Below are 24870 nucleotides of genomic sequence, written 5' to 3' on the forward strand. Positions count from 1 at the left end.
ATCCATCTCCCCTATGGCTTGGCAGACCAAACTTTGGGGATTGTGGGGGGTGGAGTGATGTCATATTTCATTCTTTTTGTCTGCTCTTGCTGAGCAGCAGTGAGGTTAAAGGTCAGCTGGCTCAGCATCAGTCACATCAGTCAGCCTCTGTTACTAATTATTATTGAGGGCCTCAGCCTCACAGACTAATCCCCCTTTAAACAAGCACAACTCTGATGGGACAAAGACAACACTATTCCTTGTGCCTTGTGCTCCCTCTGTGTGCGCTTTGGTGTGTTTGTGTGTGTGTGTCCCTCAACAGGGGTCATGTTTAAGAGCCACAAATAGCCACACAAAAGCTTGTTCAAGGCGCTATGCGAACTAACTCTCATTCGTCACACTAGGTAGAAGCAAAAAGTGTTTGACGTCATGATGCACATCAGGTATCTGTGGGTGTTAGAAACCCCAAAAGGCTTCCTGTCACGAGTCACATTAAGCATTCATCTTTCATCTCCTGCGAAGCATTCGTACACATGAAAAGAAGAAGGTAGGAAGAAGTGAAGCCCCCATTCTTATAATGAAAACCTGTCACCACTTGTTAAAAACCTCTGTAAACAAAAATGTTGCAGCCAATTCTGAAAAATTATTCAGACATGAAACCATAAACAGAAATATAACGTTTAAGTTGGACTGGGTTTTAAATGCTTAGCAGCCACAAGAGAGAGGCGTAACTTCTAAACGGCAACAACAGATCCAGAGTTGAACATGCAAAAAAGACTTCAGGGACATTATGTTTTTTTGTGTGGAATATGTGGAAGTAAATTAAATTTGATTTGTGAGATGTTGGGGGTTCTACAAGCTAAATCCACACATCTATTGAGGATGTGGACACTACCACGATCCCCATTCTGTGCGCCATGACACGCAGACTTTGGGATTGGAGATTGACCATCATTTACACCACAGCCACATGTGTCTGTACTGAAGTTAGAATGGAGAATCTCATTTGTTTTAAGGATTTTAAATCAAGCTGGCCTGAGAATTGTCCACAAAAAGGATTGTTTTGGGCCTCCTTACTTAGTAGCCTTGGAAATAGCATAGAGCGGGCGATGCCAAATTCCAATCAATCAATTAACACACAGATACCAAGTGGAAAACAAGTGTGCATCTAAGAATGACTTAACATACAGACAGTCCTAAGCGGTGCAATATTAGAATAATGCCATTAAAACGAGTAGATTAGGAGTGAAAGTATGATGCCTACCTCAAAGACTTCTTCGTCAAGTATTCTAGTTCCAAATACTACAATTCCCTTGGTGTCGACGATGGGGTGAGGGCTTCGGAGCAGCTTCTGGGTGGCCTTCTTTTTACAGTCCAGAATGAGGGTGATGGTCTGCTTGTGCACACTGATGGCCACTCGATGCCATCTGAAAAGGGGAAGGTGAAGTTAATTCACACACTTACTGGGTTACATGCTGCCCACTTACACACTGCTAAGGCACTGTCAAGAGTCCCTTTTGTGTTCGGCCTCTCAAATTCAAATACATCCCATTCTGTTTTTTGGAGTGAAATTTAATCTCATTTTACTCTTTCTTAGAATACCCTTTTTTTTTTCGGTGGTACAAATTCAACACTGTGTTTGCATGCAAAAGAGACACATTTACTGTAAGGGATCAAATGTAAAATATCACAAACGAACACTGACGAGGTTGCACGTCACTAACAAATCTGTTGCAAAACGGGACACCTGGGCAAGGTGCTGCTTCAACAAACTAAACCAGCATCAAAGTCTAACACATCCACCTGGACTTTGATTAGAGGGGAAGCTGCATGAACCAACAAACAGGAGCACCTACTTTCCGTCAGCTAGGTTGACTCCTCTGAAGAGGGGGTAATCCTCAGGGCTGGGTTTGCCTGTGTGGTCCTCGTACAGGAACACCGGCGAGCGGCCCACTTCCAGTCCGAGCTGCTGGATGCCTTGCTCGTTGTACACAGACAACAGGAAGGACTGGCTGCCCTTCTTAGGCTTCACTGTGGCCAAGATGGAAAAGTCCTCCGGGAACACATCACCTGGCAGGACGGACGGCGGGTTGAACAGAGAGAGAAACGTTTTGGAGAGTTATACGGAGCAGTAATCATTCATCATCAAAAGAGAAAATTAAATACTATGTTTGTGTTCAGGATGTTGTAACCTTAATATTATTTTAGGAGACAGGCTGTGCTCTCCGGTGTTAAGAGGGAATATGCTAATTATCATTTTTTTACCTAAAATGGAAAGAAATGTTACAAAAACAGACAGTTTAGAATGGAAGAATTGAAAAGGATGGGCTTTGAGCACCGAAAGGAAGCGCCAACAATTTGTGGAGTGCCCAAAATGTAACAGGATAGGATTAATCTGAAAGCGATGGCTGGCAGACTAGAGGCCGGTTAGAAGGGGGGAAAAAAACAGAAAGTTAGAAGTGCAAAGTGGAGCATTTCCAGCGCAGCACAGGATGAGAAGCATAATGACAAAAGCATGTGATCCTGGGAGACTTCTTCGAAACTATCCTTCAAACCCCTCCTTTTCCGCTCCTCTCTCTTCTCCCACAGCTGATCGGTCTAACAGACACTGAAATGCTCCGAAGAAAGGTTGGAGATGAGGAAATGGGAGTAAAAAAAAAAAAAAAACTTACAGGAGACAGCGTTAAAGACACATAAGTATGGAAATACCAATAATACTTTGGTATTCAAACACATAAAAAGTGCAGAAACAGACATTAAAAAAGATGGGTTTGATTCCATCTGTTCCATCTGTTCCACTGTGCAGCCTCAACTATTTCCTCCATTTTGCTAAAGTGTGGGGCACATCTGCCAGACAGATTCCCTTCGTGGGGTGTTCTCAGGACCCCAGAAAGAAGGCGGCCTCTCCAGCCACCCGGGGAGACTGTTGCTCGCTAGTGTCGAGATCAGACTACACTTGAGGCTGTCTGATCTTTTAGTTTGAGAAAAAGCCAATCTGACTTTGTTGAAACCACTATTGTTAAGCGAAACCCTAGATATCTGGATTATATTTACCATAAGCAAAGAAACCACTTGGATTCCAGTAGCAGATCTTTGCTGTGCGGTATGTGCAGAGCGGAGCTTTCCAGATGGCCGGAAAAGAGAGGCAGGGTTTGCGGCTGCGGTGGTTTTGTAGCACCTCGTGCAGCCATTAAACCCCCTTACTCTGCCACCATTTTCTCAGAATCATAGGAGACAGGCTGGAAAATGCGAAATCGGAGTGACTAGCCAATGAGTGGCATCTCAAAGGGAACCATAGGTTCAGAAGAGATAGTGGAAAAAGAAAGAAAAAAGTAAATGGAAGCACCACTATGCATTCATTCTATTCTCTCTTTTCTTTTGTCTTTCAGCCAGTCAGCATCTGGGAGTCTGTTTGCCTTCCTGTCATGTCTTCCTCCCCTTTTTTCTATGATTCCTCCTTTCATTAATGGCAGGCATCAAATCGCATCATGCGGAGAGAGCACATGCCTTGGCAGTGCGCTCCCTCAGGAATTCAGCTTGGCATCATATGAGAAAGATTGCTTTAATTGACAGATGCTTCGACAGGATGGGGTAAGAGAGAAGAGGAAGAGACGGACAACCCTTCAAACTTGAGGGGGCGGAAATTTATGAAATGAAAATTTTATGATGCAAAAAAAAAAGGTAAAGAAACCAGATGAAGGACAGATTGTCACTACATCCTGTTGGATGAGCCATGTCTGTCACAGAGACAATGGGCCTCGTGCAGGAAGAGATAAAAAGATATTCGTATCCACAATTTGTCCTTATTCTGTTAGTACCCATTGGTTTCTAGGATTCACCAATGTTTTCTTAATTTTGCTCTTCTTTTAGGTAATGGAAACTTTTATGAGTGGTCGAGAGCATGTTTACTTTGTTTAAGTTTCTTTAACAGTACCTCAATTTCACTACTGCTGAAGTTCTTCTTGCTACAGCCTTTTCTTGGTGGCATCTCTCCAATTCTTGGGCATGTGCCAGAGTATTTGCACAGGGCACAACACCTGCCCTTTTATATTTTGTTTAGGGGGCATCACCTCTGTTAACAATAAAAAAAACGCCCATCAAGTGGGAATCATGATTCAGCACACCTGGGTAATAGCAGTTATTTTGCATTAGACCCAATGACTCAGCGCTGGCTCAGTACAGGCTGTTTGTGTGGAGGTCGAGGGTCAGCTGTGGGTTGAAAGAGATACAATGGCACTGAAGAAGAGGGAGTGCAGGGCAGAAAGAAATGACTCGGACCACTCAGGGGTGAAATTGAGAATAAAACTGCCTCTGAATTAAATTGAAGTAGAATTCATGCAGCAGGGTTGGGATACCCTGAGAGAACCTCAATCTGAGAGGAGGAGGGTGAAAGAAGGAGATTGTATTGAAAAATAGAAAATTGAGGACGAGAAAATTGAGGACGAGAAGAGGAAAAAAAGAGTAATATCTTGTGTCTGTGACCTTTTCTCCTGCTTACTCTCTCCTCAGGACCTCAAAGCAAAGTGTGTGCGTGCGTGGAGGGGGGGGGGGTTCATTCAGAAACGCTCAGGTTTCTCTGGAATGTATCTCTCAAGCCGCTACTTTGGGCCACCAGATGAGAGATACCTCATTCCTCATCTAGTGTGTGTGTATGTGTGTGAGGACATGGTGGGAATGGGAGGGCTGTGGTGCCAGAAGTCCTGGGAGTTTAAACTGGCAGCACCATCATCAGCGTCAGACTCAAATGGTCACGGAAAGTCAGAGACACAAAGACAAGCCAAGACATCGCGACCAGCCAACCAGGCACGACCCACTAATTTCCTCCTAGATTAAATAACCAATTAAAGTTGCTTTTTATTTTGATAAAATGTCTCGGGTGTGATATAACTAGTTTTTTATTTGACTTGGACTATTCTCTGGGTTGATGGAGAGAGGTCTTGTTTGAAAGTTACAAGAGACGGAGAGAGTGGTTTACCACCCCGTCTCCAACTTTACATTGCAGGCATTGGGAATCTACGTCTGCCAAACTTCTCTGAGAACGTCACAAACGTCAGGGAGGGGTAGGAGCTATGCCAGCACTTTGACTGATCCTCTCCACCATCTGTCAGTGCGCATACAAGCAGGTAAATGGGGTAGAAAGTCTTGTGTCCAGTAATTGGTCATTCAGTCATCGCTGTGTCCAAATCCCTCCTTCTGTATGAGAAAAGCAGCATTCCAGTGGGATTGCACATTGCTGCAGAGACAACAAGTGTCACTGTCTGTTGGTGTGCAAAAAAGGATGGAAACATGGACAAAGAGAGTGAAAGAAGATGGATGTGTGTCTTTGATGTACAGGGCTCTAATGGGGAAAGGTAGGACTCGGGATGTAAGTGTTTCAAGTTCAAGGCCCAAATAACACGACTAAAGCTCTATAGTTTGAGAATAGTCTCGGATTTATTTTTGGGGGGTTCAACCGTAGAGACCTGGAGCTACAGCATCATGCCTTTCTGTTTGTCAACAGCCAGATCAATCGGAGAAGCAACTCTCCGCTCCACCTCTGTTTCCTGCTGCTTTTGGATATGTCCCCACCTCGCACTGACGGAGGCCAATAGGATATGAATCATGAGCGATAATGGCATATCGTTCAGAACAAGAGCAGTCTCTGCTCTAGTTGGATACCACGGAGATATCCAAAGAAAACTACTGGTATTGTCTGCATCAGCTAAAATGAGGATTAAAGAATATCAGGCTAGACGAGGACAGACTACTGAGACGTGGGGAAGCGTGTGGTGCAAAAGTTAAAGAGGGCCGGCTGCTTCATTGCCCTGTTTCCTCACTTCTCAGTCACATCGTAAAGGTAAAGACAGGACTCTTCTGTTTTCAGTGGCTCAGTAGTTTCAAATGAATCATCCCTTCCACATGTTTGCCTAATGATTGCATGTCTACACTTGCTGTTTTTTTCCCTCCCGACACATCATCACAGACAGTCTGTGGTTATGGGGTCACGGGCTGGAGTGTTCTCAAGCAGAGCCACTGTGGTTTTTATTGCCAACATTATAACAAAACGAGCATGTCTGCGTGCCTTTGTTTCCTAAATGTGGCATTTTTCGAACCTTTTGGAGGCAGGATGCTGTGATGATAATTTGGGCAATTTGTACCTCAAAGGCCTCAGGCCAAAGTCACAACTCAGTAAGCAAACTTACTTAAAAGGAGAAAAAAAAGTGTTTAGCTGCCCTCTGGAACATATTAGCTGTACATTTTCTTAATGTCAAGACAAGAGAGGGACCACATCACCGACACTTTGACTAGACTTTCGTCAAGCCACAGGCGGCTAGTTATTCTGTTTGCACCTTAAGACTACGTGGTGCCTGTTGTGAACTCCTCCAAGTCTGTTTGTTTTACGTAGACTGTTATTTCGGATGATCCATTGTAGCATGTATAATTATAGCATGTGTATCTAAACAGAGACTCATATGGGCTCTGCTGTCATGGAGCTTCAAAGTGAGCAGTATTTGTTTGATTGGAGAGCATGATAGGGCACGCAGGCCACATGAGCTCTCTTGCTCTGCTCTAAGCCCCAAAGAAGAGCCACGACATGGATCAAAAGGTCCACTGAGGCCAATGCAATAGCTCAAAAAGACTGTGAGTCAGGCTGCCATCCAATCTAAACTTCGTGGAAGATTAGCTCACAGAAAGAGGTTTTGCTCTTTGCTTTTTTTGGAAATCCAATCACAATAATTTCAGAAGTCGGTAGTCTCGGTCAGAGACTTATGGTTTGAATTTCGGGACTGTGAAATAAAACAGAAAGGGAGCCTAGCATGTCTCACCAGACAAAATTGAGATGAAACACAAAGGGGTAAATCACAGCGGGGGCAGCAGTGGTCTCGGAGAAATGATAGAGGGAAAATAGAAAGGCACTTGAGGGAAAATAAAAAAAGGAAGGAGGGAGAGAAGCAGGGAAAGAGAGGAAAGTACTACTGCAGAGCACCATAAAGCAGTAACCCAAAGCCACGTCAGCACAATAGAACAAGGCAAAAGTGGAACCCCAGACTTCCCTCCCCTCTTCCACCCCTATTTTCACTGCTTTTCCTTCGTCAGGCTCCTCCTACAACATCAAATATTACAGGGCTGGATTCCTCATGCATTTGATGTGTGTTTTCAAAGGGGGGGAATTAACGTGCATTATCTTTTTCTATCCCTAAATTATCTTCAACATTCGAGTGTGAAAAGAGCAGCAGGACTAACTCTGATACCAGAATTGTCCAGATGTGCTCATATTTCTCTACATGTACAAGGCTTACAGCAAAGGCTGCATACATACAGTATGTTTTCTAATAAGAGGGAGACAGGTTTACAGGGGAGTGAAGTATGAAACAGCAGGCATACCTTGCTTGACAACCCATAAAGCAAAGATAGAGTTGACGTAAATAATCAAGTTACAGAAGCCAATAAAACTGCTGCCTTGAGGGAAAGGACAGGAACAGGCTAGGTGGGAGCAGATATAAATTGCTTTCCAGCCAAGTTTAAATGTTATAATCCCAGTTTACTATGATGTGGGGTAAAAGGTCATAAAGCGAACCAGATGGCAAGGCAACTTGTAAGATAAGTTCAAGATCTTGGAAACAAAAAAAACATCCGTAGTGATTAACTACTTAATTAAGTAGTTAGTATGGAAAAAATGATCCTGGTTTGTTTGAAGTCTGGAGATAAAATGTTAAAAAGACATGCTTTGAGAAACAAAGAGAGAAAATGAGTAGTGTGTGTGTGTGTTGAGTCAGGTACTCACCTGGATACAGCTGTTTGGTGGGGGCGCTGAGTTGGGCGTCTTTGGATACTCTGTAAGCCACATCGGGTCCTTGTGTTGACCTCCGATGTGAGCAGAAACCCGTCGTTTGTTTAACACCCTCAGGTGAACTGTGAAAATCTAAAATCTTCAAGAGGTCTGCTGGTTCCACTGCAGGGAGGACAAAGAGACACAAAGAGAAAAACAATTTAATTGTTGTGTTTTAATTGGGTTAAAAAAAGCACTTAAATTGTGTCCAAATGTACAGCCCAAATATCATTGGTTATATAAAGATACAACCCTCTGAAAGCCCAGAATGTTTGTCTGTCAAATACCTCTATTTTCTGTCTTTTGCTGACTCAAAAGCTTTAGTTACTCAGCAGGAGATCCCACTGTTGTGGTCCAGAAAAGGTTTTAGTTTATTTAGGCGCTAAACAGAGATGAGCCCATTTATAGATCACCATGATCATGGGTTACAGCTGCAGAATAAAAAACCCGTCCTTCCATCCATTCCCCTGCGATGCTAAACCTACCATTGCCTCCCTTTGGCCACAACCATGCAATTAGCACACATTCAGGCCGGTCGTCCCGGCTGTAACCAGGCCACCGCAGAAGTACACTGGGTCAGAACAATGTGACATGGGGTTTGACCCTGGACCGCACCCTCGCACGCCAAAACCACCCACGACAAACAGCTGTTCCTGCAGCCAGATGCGCACACAACAAGCTACACGATGAAACCCATTAGCATCAAGTCTGGAAAAGAAGGAACAATGGGTCATGTCTATAGGGACAGTCACATAAGGAATGGGAGCTGTCAGGGTGTTTTAGAGGAGAGCAAACACTAAAGCGAGGGAGCTAACCAAACAGCAGAAGGATTTTACGGCACACTAGTTTAAAAAATAAAACAAAGACAAAAGCATGCTGTGGAATTCTGCTGGATGCATTTTTATGTTGTCGTGTGAATGTGGAGTTTCAAAGGCAACCCCTCGGACAAGTATAAGGCATGCACATTACACCGATACACACACACACACACACACACACACACACACACACACAGGTACAGAAGTCCCAGTGTCAGGCTACAAAGACCACACACACCGTTCAGAGGAAAAAGAAGAAGAAAAAACGTTCAATAGCCCCATCCATCTGAGAGTGAAAGGGATGCTGGGAAAGGTGGAAAGGCGAATGGGCGTGTTTGTACACTCTGCAACAACCTCCAGCTGGATGTCATTACACATGGCTCACGTGCAGCGCAGATCAATTAAAAAAAAAAAAGAAAGAGAAAGTGGACATTCTTAAACAGAGGTCTCCATTTAAGAACCCTCTGGCTGCACATGTGCCGTCCACAGCTGTACAGTGACGGTGGGGGAAAAAAACAACTTCCTCATCAACTGAAGTCTGATTGCATGTTGCAATCAACAAGACAAAGACCCGACTAAAGCGAGCACACAGAGTATTCAAGACCAAGAGTTTGTAAAATGTATAAAGCACAATCGCAAAAACTTCATTTTTGCTCAACAAGTGAAATAAGATACAAACACACAAATATAAACTTGTCTGAAACAAGTCTGTGTAGACCATTTCGAGGAGAAAACGTGGAATTTGAGTTAGATCCATTTGGTGTGTGGTGATTTCCCCAATCAGGATGTTCTCATCTCACTCGTTCTATCTCTCTCCCGAGCCGGCCCACTCTTCCTGTCTTGGAGGAAGTCTGTTATCCAAACCAAAACGCTGTAATTGGTTTTTCTGCACACAGATCGTAGTACCTCATCTGAGAGAAATATACCAATCTGAGCACCACGCCACATCAGCTGCAAAACCAACCTAGTCCAGCATTTAAGCATGCCAAATGGATAACTTTATTGATATTCCTAGAAGTGCATACCACAGGACGACAGGGCCTCTAAGCAGGTGAAGGGTCCCAACAAATAGACAGCTTTGTCCGTCATCAGCTCATAATGAAGACAGACAGAAACTCCCCCACCAGCCAGAAAATGCTCCATCACTCACCATGAGGTGATGAAGGAGGTTCATTTAATGAGCTCCTCTCTGAACACTCTGCAACAGTCTGATCATTTGTCGGAATGACATAGCGAAATGTGGTTCTGTTACAAATGCTCAAATTGATCTGTCATGAATCAAAAATTGTCAATTATTTGTCCCTAAGGGGCGTGAATGCCGACGATAAACTGAAAAGTTGAGTAAAGATGTCAGAAGTTACAGCTTTAAAGCACTAAAAACTAATAAACACCCAGGAAAGCATCTACTTAATTCCAACGCCTACATTGTAGACTGTAACTTTATTAATAAACATATCAACTTTAATAAGACTTAACTTTTGGAGACAGCTGCTAAAATAACTTTGGCAATAATTTGGTCTAGCTGGCGGATGCTAGATGAGCGATACAGTACGATTATTAGAACGCAATAACTACATGTTTTAGAATAGCATAGTCCTGAATGCAACATCAATCTGGGGCATTGTTCAAAAAAAGAACTCTAGAACTTGCCGGATAATAATCAAAAAATCATGCTAGAGCGACCCTAAATTCAAAATCGGTGTTAGTGAGGCAGGCACAGGCAGTTACGGTTTCTCAGTCACCAATATGAGAGACGCAAGTGACGCATAAACTGGCACTTAAAGCGTTTTTTATTCAATACGTGTTTAACAAGAACTATGGTTGACCAAAAGCAAAGCTCACAGTTGTTGCCCTTTACTCAGAGAGCCGCAAATGTTCCCTGTAAAAGCCACAAGAGTCTGCTTCGACACTGCAGTAATTCCCTCTGACCCGCCAACAGCCAACGGCACATTATTCCCATGGGAAATAAAACAATCGATCACTGACGGTTGCCGAAACAAGGCATGGAAATAGCTTAATTGTCGAACAATTAAACACGTCGACCACTGTCTAAATGATGGAGCTTATACATCACTTTGAACCCAAGCCACAGTATTAAGATCTGCCGATGGTTGATCACGTTCATGTGGGGCTAGTCTGTGATTCTGTGACTGTTATAACCAACCAGCCTTAGCCTCCCTTTTCCATCCCATCTATCACATCTTTGTGTAGTCTCTCCCGACCACAGTTTCCCCATTTCCTTATATGGACAGAACCTTGCATAGGCCTTGCTGCTAGAGACTCTGATGATGACACTTCATATCTTACCTCATATTATCGTAATACTCATAGGAGGTGTAAGAGTACTTCAACATCATCCTGACAACATGGAAGCACATTAGCTATAGTTTCAGTGTCACTTTGTGTGGTTACAATGCTGGTCTTGCTCTTAAACCTATTTGTCAAGTCTGTCCCCACACTGAAGTGTCTGAACACTAACAGATAAACACCGGCAGTGGAGAAATTAGATGTTCCCGTCAAGCCACAGCCATTTCATTACTTTACAGATGACAACAGCACACAAATCGTGATAGATTATTTAAATTAGTTCCTTTGGGCAATAGCAGCCTACATTCACAGAACATCAAAACAATATGGCTGTCATAATAACAATAACAGCATAGTAACCGCCAGCTCTGCACCAAAGGGATAGAAGTAAAAGGGGGGAGGAGGAGGGGAAGGGGGGGGGGGGGGGGGTCTGTAAAGAGCATCCAGTCGATGCTAACTGTGTCACGACCCCTGCTGAGGAGTGTTGCTTTTGCTAATCCACACTGACACAAACTAATCCCATGAAGATCAGCCGCTTTTTGGGAAGGAAACAATCATCATCGGGATGCCCCCTCGTTCCTAACTTGATAACCACTCTTTTCCTTCCATCACTCAGCCCGTCATCTCGTCAAACCGTTCCACTTTCTCACTTCCAATGTCCTTTTTCCTCATGCAAAATCCGTTATATTTATTTTTTTCCACCCAAGTTTTTAGATCCCGTGATTGATCTGAAGGCGGCCACGGGGCCTCTTCTGGGTCATCTGGAGGTGAGCCAGGTGGAGAGGGCCAATTAGCAGCTTACAGGAAACGAGGAGGAAGGTGAAAGGATAGCATAATATATCTCGGTCAAGATGCCAACTGCAAAATAATAGACCTATCGGAAACCCATCTGGGAGCAGCAAATGTCTTTCCCAATAAAGCCTGTGACTCGCCTAATCCAAAGAGACATTTTCTCAGAGAGAAAAAAAAACTGTCAGACGGGCACAAACATCATCAGCTCGATTTCCCTCCATCTCTCACGTGTCCTTGCACACCTTCATTCATGGATTTCTGTCACCGGCAGTCGACCTTCCAGCGGAAGCTGTCCCGACCACATCCTACGGGTCTCAGTCCCACCTTGTTAAGCTGAGATGTTTACCCACTTAGCATGGCAGATCCCTCGAGGGACCAACACCTCTGGCACCGGATGCTAAAAAAATACTTTCCCCCTCTGACCACAGCCCCTCACATCCAAGAGGCAGGGTACACAGAAACTGTTTATATGACACGGTCTTGTGTACATTTGCTCTCTGCGCGGTCGGCCGTCACCTTTCTGCTGCTTTTACCGATTCCATGTGACGGAGCAAAGCAAAAGAGAAGAAGCAATACTGTCAATACAATGCATCCTTTTAGGCTTAGTGCTCTTTGGAAGCTTTTTCTTGTGTAAATAAAAACATCGCCGTCCCTTTGCCTCTCGTGTTATCCATACATTAGCTCCATGAACACGCTGGAGAACTATTTTGGATGCCTGCAATGCTCCGATCGTCCACAGGGCCTCTGGTGTCCACAAGCAAATGCAATTACAACACAATTACAAGACTAGGACACAATGTTAAAGGAGGGTTGAATATCGGGGATCTGGGCTGTTACTCAAGTGTTCACACAGGATTACTGCACGTAGACTTAGTAAATAAAACTCTACACAACTCAACCGTGTATATTGCTATGAAACCCTCGTCTTAAGTGCTTCAAACCTCTTTTTTTCTGAAAGATAAACTCTTAAATGGATTAAATGTAAAGTTTCCACTTCTACTCCCACAAGTAGGTCTTCTCAAGCCGTGTGCACAGTTGGAACTTGAACAAATTAGTGAGCAAAGCGCTGTATCTTTGAGGTGATGTGATGAAAGAGGAGCGGTTGACTTTGCCTTCAGCCTTTTATGGGTTTGTTTTGTCAGACATGGGCTGGATGAGGTCGCAGCAGAGTAGAAGGATAATGAATTCATAAAAGTACTAGTAGTTTATGTGCGAATTATTTCAAAATGTGTGGTGACACCAACTGTTTTACAACCCACTGTTACAGAGAAAAGAGGGCATGGTGTGGTTTTGCAAATGTCGTCCCCTCCCTACCTCACTTCGCTTTCTCTCCACCCTTTTTCTCTCCTTCTCTAAACAGTAGCTTGAGTGCCAGATTCATAATCCGGCTCTCGGCTCGGTGCCAAAACTGTGGTGGATCCCATTCCCCTAACCTATCCATCTACCCTCAATTTCCACAAATGCACACATACATACACACATTCTGCAACAACACTTGTGTGACTCCAGACGGCACCATTTCATTTGACAGGAGGAGGGGTGCCGGACCAGCGAATTAAGACTTTTTCATGAGGGGGGGGGGAGATTAACATTCTTCCCTCTTTCCCTGCCCCCCCCTATCCTCCTCCAGCCCTTCCTGAAGTGAGGCCTGACTCTCCAGGCACATGCTTGACCTGGCGCTGAGGACAAGCAGTAATTAGCAGCCGTAAAGAGGACCCTGCCTCTCTTGGAAACCGGCACAGCCGAAAACAAGAATGCCCAAAAAGAGACTTCCCCCTCCTAGAGCGCATCACAGACAGGGAGGGTGTGAGACATTTTTTATATATTTTTTTATTTCACCTGATTCTGTTGTAAAACTTAAACTGTAGCCAACTGTATTGAAGCTCACTGTGAATGCAGCTGGCTACAATTAAGGCCTTGACTTTTAATTACTTAAAGCAATACTCTTGTAACTAAAATAAGTAACACATTCATCTTCTCGTAAATTATTAGTGGAGTTCATAATGAAATGGTCTGGCTCAATTTAACACAATCAAGGGTTTGCAGCTAGTCTTATTTGGTTTAGCATAACCTCTGGCTGAGATGGTGCGCCAGCTGGATCCTGAAACAAGGCCTACTCAATACCACAGTGTGAAATAATGCCTCTGATCCTTTTCCCCTTAAGGGTTAATGTTTATTCTCATGAAAGTGCATTAACTTGTCCCTCCTCTGCTACTACAAAGTACTAAACGCATCAGGATATCAGGTCCAACAGTCCTATAACGAACACAAAACGAAGACACAGCACCATCAGCGTTGACCTTAAGTTGTTGCTTCTGGGTTTCATGTGACCAGACCTGGAAATCATACTGCGGGCATTACGCTTGCTAGATTGAACGCATTATATACACTGCATGGACATCCTGTTGGAGAACACACACAACTCTACTGCAGACATGCAACACATGAGTAAACTTATGCCAGCACAAAACTGAGTGAGATTTGAATCAGATAAGATGCGAAGCAATCTCGCACACCTCCGCGCCTCGGCTTAATTAATCACTGATCCTCCACACGTGAGCTTTGCAGTGAGGATCAAACTCAGTTGCACCAACATGTGAATTAACACTACAGCCTTACGTGGTCTGGTATGACCAGTGGCCAATGTTGGCAAACTTTACATAGATGTTGCTAAGTAACTGACAGTCATGAGTCAGTTCATTGACTCTCCTTTCTACTTGTGCTTGCCTGTTACCAGCTCGTTGCCGTATTCTGTGCTGTTCAGCAAAAGCACAGCTGCTCTATTAAAATGCTAAAAAAGAAAAATGTAGGTGACAACTCTCAAGGCAACTGAGGACAGTGTTTACACCGACGTGAGTAAAGTGAAGTGACTTCACAAGCCAGTATCCGTTACGTTTCATTTTATCTGACAGCTTTAGTCCAGACTCTTCAGGACACTGACCCAGTGACCGGGGCTGAGAGCTGCACATGAAAGCAGCGGAAGGGAGGAAGAGGCAAAGAAGGAAATGAGAAGAGTGAGAGCTTTTAGTTTATACATTGAATGCCCTAACTTGTCTGGTCAACGTCAACCCACTCTGACTCATTCATAATGAGATAGTCAAAGGTTAAACCCAGCCTCTGATTGCAAAATTACAGGAAACACCAATCAAGATTTAGAAACAAAAGAAATGATAAGCAGTCTGACAGAAACACATGCAAAGACAGACCGAAAAATCCACCCAAAAGCTGCAGATATAGTCGTGCATATCTACCCTTACATCCACAGACATGTACACACACACACACACACACAGACACACACAAAACCCAAGCACACAGTCCTGAAAGATGATCCAGAGAACAGAGAGTTTTTTTGACCAGAGCTTCTCTTGTGTACTCTGTACTCTCCGTGCTTTAGCCAGACTCTTATTGCTTTAACAGGGGGAATACCAGATGGTTTACTTCACTGTCTGCTGCTGCAGCTCACAGCAGTGAGGATAAATCACCGTCTGCCGTCCACCACAGAGTAAGATGGAAAAACTGACTCAAGATTCCAACGTGCACCTCTGAATGCTCATTTCACAGTAAGAAACTGCATAAATGGTTTATGTGGAGGTGCATGTGTGATGGCCTTCATCACCGTCTTTGTATCTCTTTTTCTTCTAATTCCACCCTTTGTAGTTTTGTCGGCTGTGGCAGCTTCATTCAGTTTATTTTTCTTGCCTCCATTAGCAACTTTATTTCCCTCTGCCTATTTGATCTTTTCCTCATTCTGTCTCTCCCACAGCAGATATGGTTTTTGATGTATGACTGCTGAGAAATTTATGATAAAATAGGTCCCCGCAGCACTGACTTTAGAGAACCATTTCCTCTCACCCAACCAATATTCCACCACCCAACACACAGACACAAAACAATGACACTGAATCTAATAAATTAAGAAATTCTCCACAAGAGTGAAGCTTTTTCCTTTTTATCCTGCGCTGACACACATGTAAGGCCTTTCAAAACCTAAGTGGCACAATTTTCAACACTTCACTGAGGTGAAGAATGATGGGAATCAATCCAAATATGCCATGTAAAGGAAAATTGTCATCATCATTAGTGAGATATTTTTACCCAGTCCACATAATCAATAGACGGACAACATACAGCAACAAGAGTAGATGACGACGCAACACTAAAATGATTTACAGGGATATTTTTTCTGCAATAATCTTGTAATGCTTCTAGAGTGATAATGTTTCATTAGAGTAGGGATTACTGAATACTGCCAACGCGAGACAAAAAGGGAGGAAATGTAGGTAATGCATCAAAAGCAGCCATTTCCCGATGCATAAGCAATATGTCAACGATGTTTAAAAGGGAAAGGATGGGCAAAGGTTTAAAAAAAAGCCAGCTTCAGTGAGGGGTGGAAAGAGTGACAAACATGGAAAAGTAAAGGGAACATTTAGATGTTATCAATCACTGTTCTGTGAAAGGGGATTATAACAACAAACTGTATTTGCAGCCTGGGGTAAGGAAAGCTTGCCATATCATGTAGTGCCAAATAATCTGCCAGAGTTGCATTGACAGCCAATTCAACCGTTAATTCATCTCCGACTGACACTTTAACCAGAGTCACACTTGAGCAACATCAACCCTGTGGGTGAACAGAAGTTACTGTGCGAATAAATTGCCAGACTGACAGTAGCCTACTTTACCAGAGTCATCATCAGCTGGGTTATGTTCCCTGGCGTTTTTCGGGGGTTTTCATGCGTACAAAGTTCAGGACTTTGACACATAGACTTGCACAAAAAAAGCATTTTAGCTAAGTGTGGGAAAAGATCGTGGTTTCGGTTACTTGTAACGGTACATTTTAGACTTTTTCAATTCGTAAACAAGTCTTTCCTTAAAATTAACCACGTGCTGCGAGTGTGTAAACGTAACCGTAGTTAAAGGGGACATGTCATGCTCATTTTAAGGTTCATACATAATATTTGGGTTTCTAATGGAACATGTTTACATGCTTTAATGCTCCAAAAAATGGTTTTACTTTTCTCATACTGTCTGAATATACCTGTATTCATCTTCTGTCTGAAACACTCTGTCTCTTTAAGCACCCCTCCTGAAAAAGTCCACTCTGTTCTTATGGGTCAACATTTCCTCTCTTCCGCATCTGTGCTGTCGCTGTGAGTGTCAACTACACAGAGCTTAGCGGCTCTTCTCCTGGTGACCTTATAAGTGTGACATCATAACCTTATGGAAGTCCTAACGGCTACTTTAAAAAGGCACAGTTTAAAAAAAAACAAAGGTGTGTAATTGTCCGTGGATAGAGCTTTTTGATACTTTCACAGTATTTACATAGCACAGACATGCTTTATATTAAAATATGGAAATATCACTTTCTACATTATGGGAGCTTTAGGTTTTGTCATGCTTTAATTGCTATGATTGTAGCGCAAGAGCGGATATTTTAAAGTGAACATTTTACTGATATGTTCATCTTCAGACACATTCATTAACAGTGTTTCTTCAATATGTTAACAGAAAACTTAATCCAGAAAGCATCACATTTTTCACTAAACAAATTTAGTGAAAGGAAATTAGTACTATGTGACTGTAATTTCTAGGTAACGGTGTTGCTCAAACACTTTCAGCTTTCTTCGTTTGTCTGACACATTTCCTTCAGCTTGCGGTGAAACTCAAGATTGGTCCTTTGTTATGACAAAACCAAATAATTACAAAGTACTGCTGAATAATCAGGAACTCTGAGGCTTGAGTTAATGCCGATTTAATGGCTTGATGTTTATTTCATCACCTAGTAAAGTAAAAATAGAATACATCTGACAACAGTGAAGTTCCTAGAGTGACCAGAAACCTTTTGTATTTCCCCAAGTAGGAAAGAAATGCTTACACTCAGTATTCCTACTGCCCAGGCTGTGGCTAAGCTCGGGCTGGGGAAGGGGGGAATGGGGTTGGAAAGGATGAGTCATACATTGCTTTCCATGCTCAATGATTATAATACCCCATTACAGAGAAAAGCACTGTTCCCCAGCTGAAGTGAACACTCAGCTTGTGAGCCTTTCACTCTGCCATGCACTGCATGCTGCAACAAAGCATACTTTAAAAAAATCAAATCCAGCAGTGGGAGTTGCATCATGAGGTAGCACATTCAACATTTACACTGATGTGTTCGTGTTGACTTTTCAAACACAAGTGCCTCCATTTTGTTCCCCCTTTTCTCAGGAAACAAATGATCCATCGTTGCCTGGGTTTTTCTAGCAGTTTCTAGCTTTGGGCCAGCAACACCTAAAGAGAAAACCATCTGTAACTGGCTTCAAATCAAGCACGAGTACAGAGGACCATTGAGCAGTTGAAAACAATTATTTGACCCGTAATTAGTCTGGAAAGGAATAAATGATATGCTCTCCAGGATATGGCAAATAATGCACTATTTGTGCTGCACAAAGGACCTCCTGAACACTGACACGGGGTCAAAAACTCGCCCTGCATATTTTGTTTTATCTCCCATGTTGTTATCAGACATTAGAGCTGATTTACAGAGTCCTTTCCACAAAGCGCGCATTTACAGGCTGAAGTGGCACATGCAGTTGCAGGGTCACTGGTTTTCTCCACAGTCCAGCTAACTCAGATTCCTTCCTCAGCGCCATGGCAAAAGGCACACACAAGAAGCCACTTTTTCTCACCGCCACTTATCTGATTGAGTCGGATATGACCTCAGGATTGCCACTTAAAGGTGAGTAATTAACGACATGCTGAGACCCCAGGAAAAAGTACAGTTACATGGTTACTGATGGGAGCGGGTGATGTCAGCGTCTCGAGCCTCATGGCTGCCGTGTAGCTAGGTGATAACTCAGAAGGCACATCTGTGACCGCATCTCATCTTTAAGTTTGATTTTGACATCTCTCAACAAAAAACAATCAGACAAATGAAAAATAAGCGTGCAACTGTATCTTCTTCCTGACATTTACAAAATTAGAATGACCTTAGTTCTATAGCATCTTTCAGGACAACCAGCTGTACAATTTACAAATGAGGCACACCAGAAGTTATGCAATTTGTTCAATTTGGCATGGATTCAATCACCTATATAGGCTTTTAATTGGCCTCGTGAATAACTTTACACACAGTGACAAAAAGGCACTATTTACTTATCCATAAAAATTCCTTTAGAAGAAGAGCTGTCCAGATATAAAGAGACTAATGAAAAAAAGCTGCAGGCCAGCTGTATTCAACCTTTAACCCTGTCATAAAGTTGGCTGGCTTGACAAAAAGAACCTTTTAATGACCTTGGATGTGTAGGCACGCTGCTATTAGTTTTACAAACACAGCTATAAGGCTGCAGATGTTAGGCCCTATTCGATTAGGGATTTTCTGTAAAACTAGCACAGAATGGTGTATTTTCTTTGAAAAATGCAACAGTATATTTTTTTCATGGTCCCCTGTTCCACCAAGAATGGAAAGAAAACATCTGGAAGACATTTTTTCTGGGTTTTTGGAGGGCTTAGCAGACAGCACAATGGATCTTATCGAATCCAGATGTTAAGGCGCTCAGTAAAACAGCTAGGCCTTATTCTGTGTATTCCTTTCAAATGTACATAAGGGTAAAACAAATGCCAACTCCTACGAAATATATAGCTTCATTCTTGAATTATGACCATATTTCCTTATTTCTTAGCATAACCAGTGGTCCTTTCATTACTGCCCTCTATTAGCATCAGTAGCTTTGGTCAAAATCCATCCTTGTTTTCATTTGCACAAGGTATTCAAAGAATGTTATTTCAGTATTTTTGATGACCAAAGTGCTCTACACGGGTAGGTTCTGGTCCTTCGTGGATGTTTGTTACAGATAAAAGACTTTTGGTTAATTAATGATAACAAACCACAGCACAAAGAGTCATAACAGATTTTCTACGATTTATGAAAAGAGTTCATTGATTGAGGAAACTAAGAAGAAAAAGCAAGTCAGCAAAAAACACAAAGGAAACCAGTTGGAGAAGAAGGTATATTTGGTCTACAGCAGTTATGTCGATCTTTAAACTACAAAGCAAATGAGGTCCCCCACTAGGAGGCCAGGGTGTCTATTACATATAAATGGATGTTATTCAGTCAGACATCTGGAAACATCAACTAGCTAAAACAAGAAAGACAAAGCACCTAAATCTGTTTAAATTCTGCATCTCAGGCTAAAGATGCCAATGGGATTGTTTAGTCCAACAAGATGAAAATTGTTGCAGAGATTCTATTCTTAATTAGAATTACCGCCAGATTGCTTCCATGTCTGTCCAAAATGTCCTCACGCCATAATTTTATTCTTTTAGATATTTGTGTGAAATTGTCATAATTAGCATATGAATTATTGAGTTGCAGTCACCTTGACCAAAATTCTGATCGGTACATCCTATAGCCCATGTGGAGGTTTGTGCGAGATGTAATGAAATTCCCTCCAGGCATTCCTGAGATACTGTGTTCAAGTTAATGGGACGGACGGATAACCCGAAAGCATAATGCCTTCGACACGCCCGCCGGCGCAAGAGTCAGACTCCAAGACTTTACTGATACAAGGAGCAGTGGAGCTTCAACAGCAAGAATTCCTTTCTTCAGGCAATGAAACTGTAAACCTGACAGCAGTGGCAATCCCAAAGTTCCGGCCTTCACCTTCGAACTCTGACCCCTCTTCTCATTCCTAACCTCAATGTCTTATAGGTCTCCTGTTAATACCACTTGTCACTTAGGCTAAAAGTAAGGTTTCCTTATGAATGCCAAGGACAGATGAACTCCGTGAAGAACTGGGGACCGTGACTTCACTCAGTCTTGACTTGCATTTACTGCGCTGATCCTCAACCTAAGGTTGCTGTTAACTTCAAACGATTTGGTAGTGTGCAAAAAATGTTTTATTCATACATGTTGAGAATGTACTGCAACACTGGAGGCATATCTCAATCTTTATTGTTTGTCTGTCAGTAGGCCTATATCATTTTAGGCAGGCTAACCATTTAACAGGCTAATGAGCTAAGCTACATTGGACTGCAGACTTATTGTTTTAATTACACCAGTACAACCTTGGAGCCAAAGTTACACTAATATTTTTACACACATATAATCAGAAGGCAGCTGTTTTCCGTGAAAAAGCTCAGGTAAATCAACCGTAGCCTACACCTGCCGGGCGACAGACTACATTAGCAACTTGTTAGCTACTTAGCACCTTTCAGCTAAAGAGCTGCATTTGGAAATAGGCAGCTGTCTGCTAACACAATGAACTTTATAATATGATTGTCAGTGTCTGGTTTTAAGCTTGATCTGCTTCCTCCAGGTGGTGAAAAAATCATCACCAGCACAGTTTTATAAACTATAAAATCTACTATAGTATATACTATACAAAAGCATCATTAAATGAAACCGTTAACAAACATGTAACAGCGGCTATACCTGCATTTGAATGCAAGTATACTGTGTATAGAGTAGACAAGTCCCAGATAACCAGTGCTGGTGAGTTTGGCAGGCCTCTACAAGCTTGAATGTAGGTCCTCCCTGAGGCTAAGAGGTCATGTGGCTTGAGTCAAAATTAATCTTTTACTGCTGACAAACTCGCTAAGTGTTTGCAATTACCGTTTGTATGGGGAAGGCACGTATGAAAATGTATTATTTTATCATAATTCCACATTAGGGTGAGTATTAAAGCAAAAACTGAGTTTAATCCAATACTATAATTAATGCTTAAATGAGCAAAAAGATGAATAAAAGTGAAAATATTAAAGTTGGAGAATGAATAAAACTAAAATGTAGGTGGCATGGTGCTAGTCATCAAGTATTTCCCACTATGTCAAGTTTCAGGAATTACACCAGACCCCTTAAGCATCACTTAATTAAAAAGACTGCGGTTGCTCTCTCTCGGAATTATGAGCTGATCAGATCCAGCTTTCAGCATCAAAATGGTTTCAGTCCCAATTTCTTTTATGTCCCACCAAAACTCAAGTCCATCTCCTCCTCTGTCATTAAAAAATGACCCAGATATGGATGCAATCGTTATAAAGTGACCTAAGCTGTGTTCAGTTAACAATCATTGTTTATAGGCAACACGAAAATAAACAGGCTGCAGTAAATCCTTTATATGTTTAACAGGACAGCCCTTATATGAGCTTGTAAAGCCACTTCAGCTGCATCTGCTTTTTATTACAATCATTTCAACAATCATTTTCAACAGTGTGGACTGACTGAGCTTCAAATTGGGCCTCTGACTTGGTCCATCACATCCACACCATCAGCACAATCGTGGACACTTTCTAACTGTCCGTGAAGCCGAGGGAAGAAACCACCTGTTCACCTCAAAGCCCCGTGTCAGAGCCCCGTGGCAGACAACAGACCACCAACCATGCCAGGCAGTCTTAAGGTGCTAATAATACATGTAGGCCAGACCCCGGACCCTCTACCACAGCGCTGCGTGACCTCTGAGCACCCATGGGACACGACAGCACCACACAGAAGGGTCTAATGATAAAAGAAAAGAAATCTCTTCTTCCTTGCAGCCTTATACGCAGACTGGGTTTAACTGATATTTAAGTGGCATGGCTAAACTTTTACGTTCATATTTTCACACTCTTGGTTACATAACTGTTACCGAGAAGCATGTGGAGAATTTGTAGAATGCAATTCATGGTCTATATGGGGGTTTTGAGCCTAAGTAAAGGGCCGTGTGCTTCAGAAACTGTAGTTCTGATGTCAGTCTTTAAGGCGGCTCCACCCTACCACTCCAGATGAGCTGCAGCCCCTCCTTCTCATGAAAGTTATGCTCACACCTCTCATCAGTTTAAAAAAAAAGAAAACTAGAGATAAACTTTTAAACTTTCTTGAGCTGCTCTACAGAAAAGTTGTAATTACAGCTTAATAATAAGTCTGTAAAATGCACACAAAAAATTGGATATTTTCTTCAAGTGACATCTGAAAAATACATAGTATTTGTAATTCAGGGACACAGTGTGCAGTTAACCCTTTCACCATCTTATGCATGTAAACTTTGCCACAACAAGCCTATTAAGCTTATTTAAGCCCTAGATCTATATATTTATCAGCTACTGGGTGTTTTTTTTTGCAAAACATTTTTGCACAACTTCACTGCAGCGGAGCACCAGTTCCTCAGACACAATAAGTGGCCAGTTCAATATGAGCCTCTCTCAAAAGAAAACCTTCTTCAGTCTTTTTGATACACTGACAAGTCCTATAGTTTTCAAACAGACCAAGCTGCATACATTATAAAAAAGGCACAAAGATGAGTTTAGGAGGAGGGGCGGTCATCACAGTGAACAACTTTTTTTTGTTTCCAGCGCAGCTCCAAACTGCACCCGCAGAACTCACAGCTGCATCTTACCTGAACTTGCTTGCGATGTGACAAAAAGCAGAATCACCGCTAAAGTGATTTGGGCGTCCCTTATCCTCCGTTTAACTTTCCACCTTATATGGGTATCCATGACCGCCAGAGACGTCCACGGCAAGTGGATTCACCTTTTCTTTTCAACTTGGAGAAACTAATTACACTTGCAACAGCTTCTGGTCAGGACAAAACTAAAAAAAAGCCAAAAGTCCCAGAGAAAGAGAGAAAAAAGGGGGAGGGGGGGTGTATCGTTATTTCTCAAGCAGCCATAAGGGTTTGTTGGTGTGCGTTCCTCCAGCTAGTTGACGGATGGGCGCCCGTCTCTCCCGCACTGCTCCTCTCCTCGCTGCGTTTCTGAACTGTCCTGCACCGCTGCGCCTCCGTTCAGAAGTGTTGCCCACTCTTTCGGTCGTCACGTAAAGCCCCCTTCAAGTCCAACGGGGCAACACAGAGAGGGGAAAAAAATAAAAAGTCTCTTCTCCCCCCCCCCCCCCTCTAGGCTGTCACTCACTCCACGGACAGGAAACCCGAGCAAATCAGAGGAGTCCATACATTAGAGCCGGCCCTGTTATTGGCCGTGGGTGGGGAGGGAAAGTTGAGGGGAAAGTTTTCACGCCTACAATTCTTGCGCTCTGAATCCTGATACATGGAGTCCGCTATTTCCAGGAGGAGTAGAGTCAGAGCGGGAAAAAAGCAAACTGCTCCTGAGACAAATGATGAAGAAAAAAGGCATGCAGTTTAATAACTTTGTTTCTGTGTAGTTGGGATTCTTTAATCTGGATCTAATAGCCTGGGAGTATGGGGGACATTTGGTTGTATCAACAGGTGGGCACCGCTTAACCCAGTCTGTACCTCCACATGTTAGGGTTGGGTCAGTATTCTATTGGACATTGATGATCTATAACTGAAAAGTTATTAAGATTATGTATTTATTTCATGTAACCAGCCATGTTGTTGTTTCAAAAATGATTGTTGAATACTATTATTACTAACTTTATCTTAAGAAACAAACTGGGTAACTGGTGGACCTACAGAGGCTCCCAGAAGCCCAAGGTTCACTGCATGTCGGTTGGTTTTCGGTACCCTGCCGGTCAAGAGTGCTGCACGGCTATCGTATCTTGTTTGGCCCACAAGACCAGCAAGATAATCTCCACAAACGAACACCAATTTGCACTTGAAGCACAATTGGAAACTAATGTTAGGCTATAAACGAACTACATCGTGGTCGCATGAGTGTGAGTATACAAGCAGGACTGGTCGGCGCGATGCAACCCCCTTTTTTAAGACACGCAAAGCTCTGAAATTCATTCAGGGATTTCCATTGATGTATTTTATTAGAACATAATTTTAAAATAATCGTAATAACCACAGACCTTATTTCAGGCACCTTACCAAAAAACAATTAAATGAAACCATTGACTTTGAGACGAGGGAACCGGATGTGCAACAAAAGCTAATTCATTCCTGCAGCACTCTGCAGGCTGGAGGATGAGTAACCTTGACTCCCAATGGACAACTGAAGCGCACCTGCAATACAAGTTATGCTCTGGCAAGAAAGTCCAGCTTTTCGTCATTGGACATGCTCAATTAAAGAAAATAATGAACACTTAAACTCCACGTAAAAACTAGTTATTTTTGATTAATCAGGTGTTACAGGATGTACCAGTTGGCTTTATTTTATTACATTTGAGAAAGTACAACTCCGAAATCAAATTGTTGTACCTTACGAAGATCCAATTTCAGCATGAAATATTGTACTCTTGTAATATATAAAAATCTACTCTAAATAGTTCATCAACCAACCAACGTTAAA

At 42.6% G+C, this 24870-nt stretch overlaps 1 protein-coding gene across 3 annotated transcripts in view; it reads right to left on the reverse strand.

Annotated features, from left to right (window-relative positions):
• The window catches only part of col5a1 (procollagen, type V, alpha 1), a 69500-nt gene extending 46069 nt beyond the window's left edge, over positions 1–23431 (reverse strand). For all 3 annotated transcript variants that reach the window (XM_079179368.1, XM_079179367.1, XM_079179366.1), the window contains exons 1-4: positions 23055–23431; positions 7745–7912; positions 1836–2049; positions 1244–1406 (exon numbers count right to left, since the gene is read on the reverse strand). In XM_079179368.1, the coding sequence (XP_079035494.1) occupies positions 1244–1406; positions 1836–2049; positions 7745–7912; positions 23055–23154 (645 nt within the window). In that variant the 5' untranslated portion in view covers positions 23155–23431. The remainder of the gene's footprint in view (positions 1–1243; positions 1407–1835; positions 2050–7744; positions 7913–23054) is intronic.
• Positions 23432–24870: the final 1439 nt, after the last annotated feature.

This window comes from Pholis gunnellus, assembly GCF_910591455.1.
Source record: "Pholis gunnellus genome assembly, chromosome: 18".
Classification (NCBI taxonomy): domain Eukaryota; kingdom Metazoa; phylum Chordata; class Actinopteri; order Perciformes; family Pholidae; genus Pholis; species Pholis gunnellus.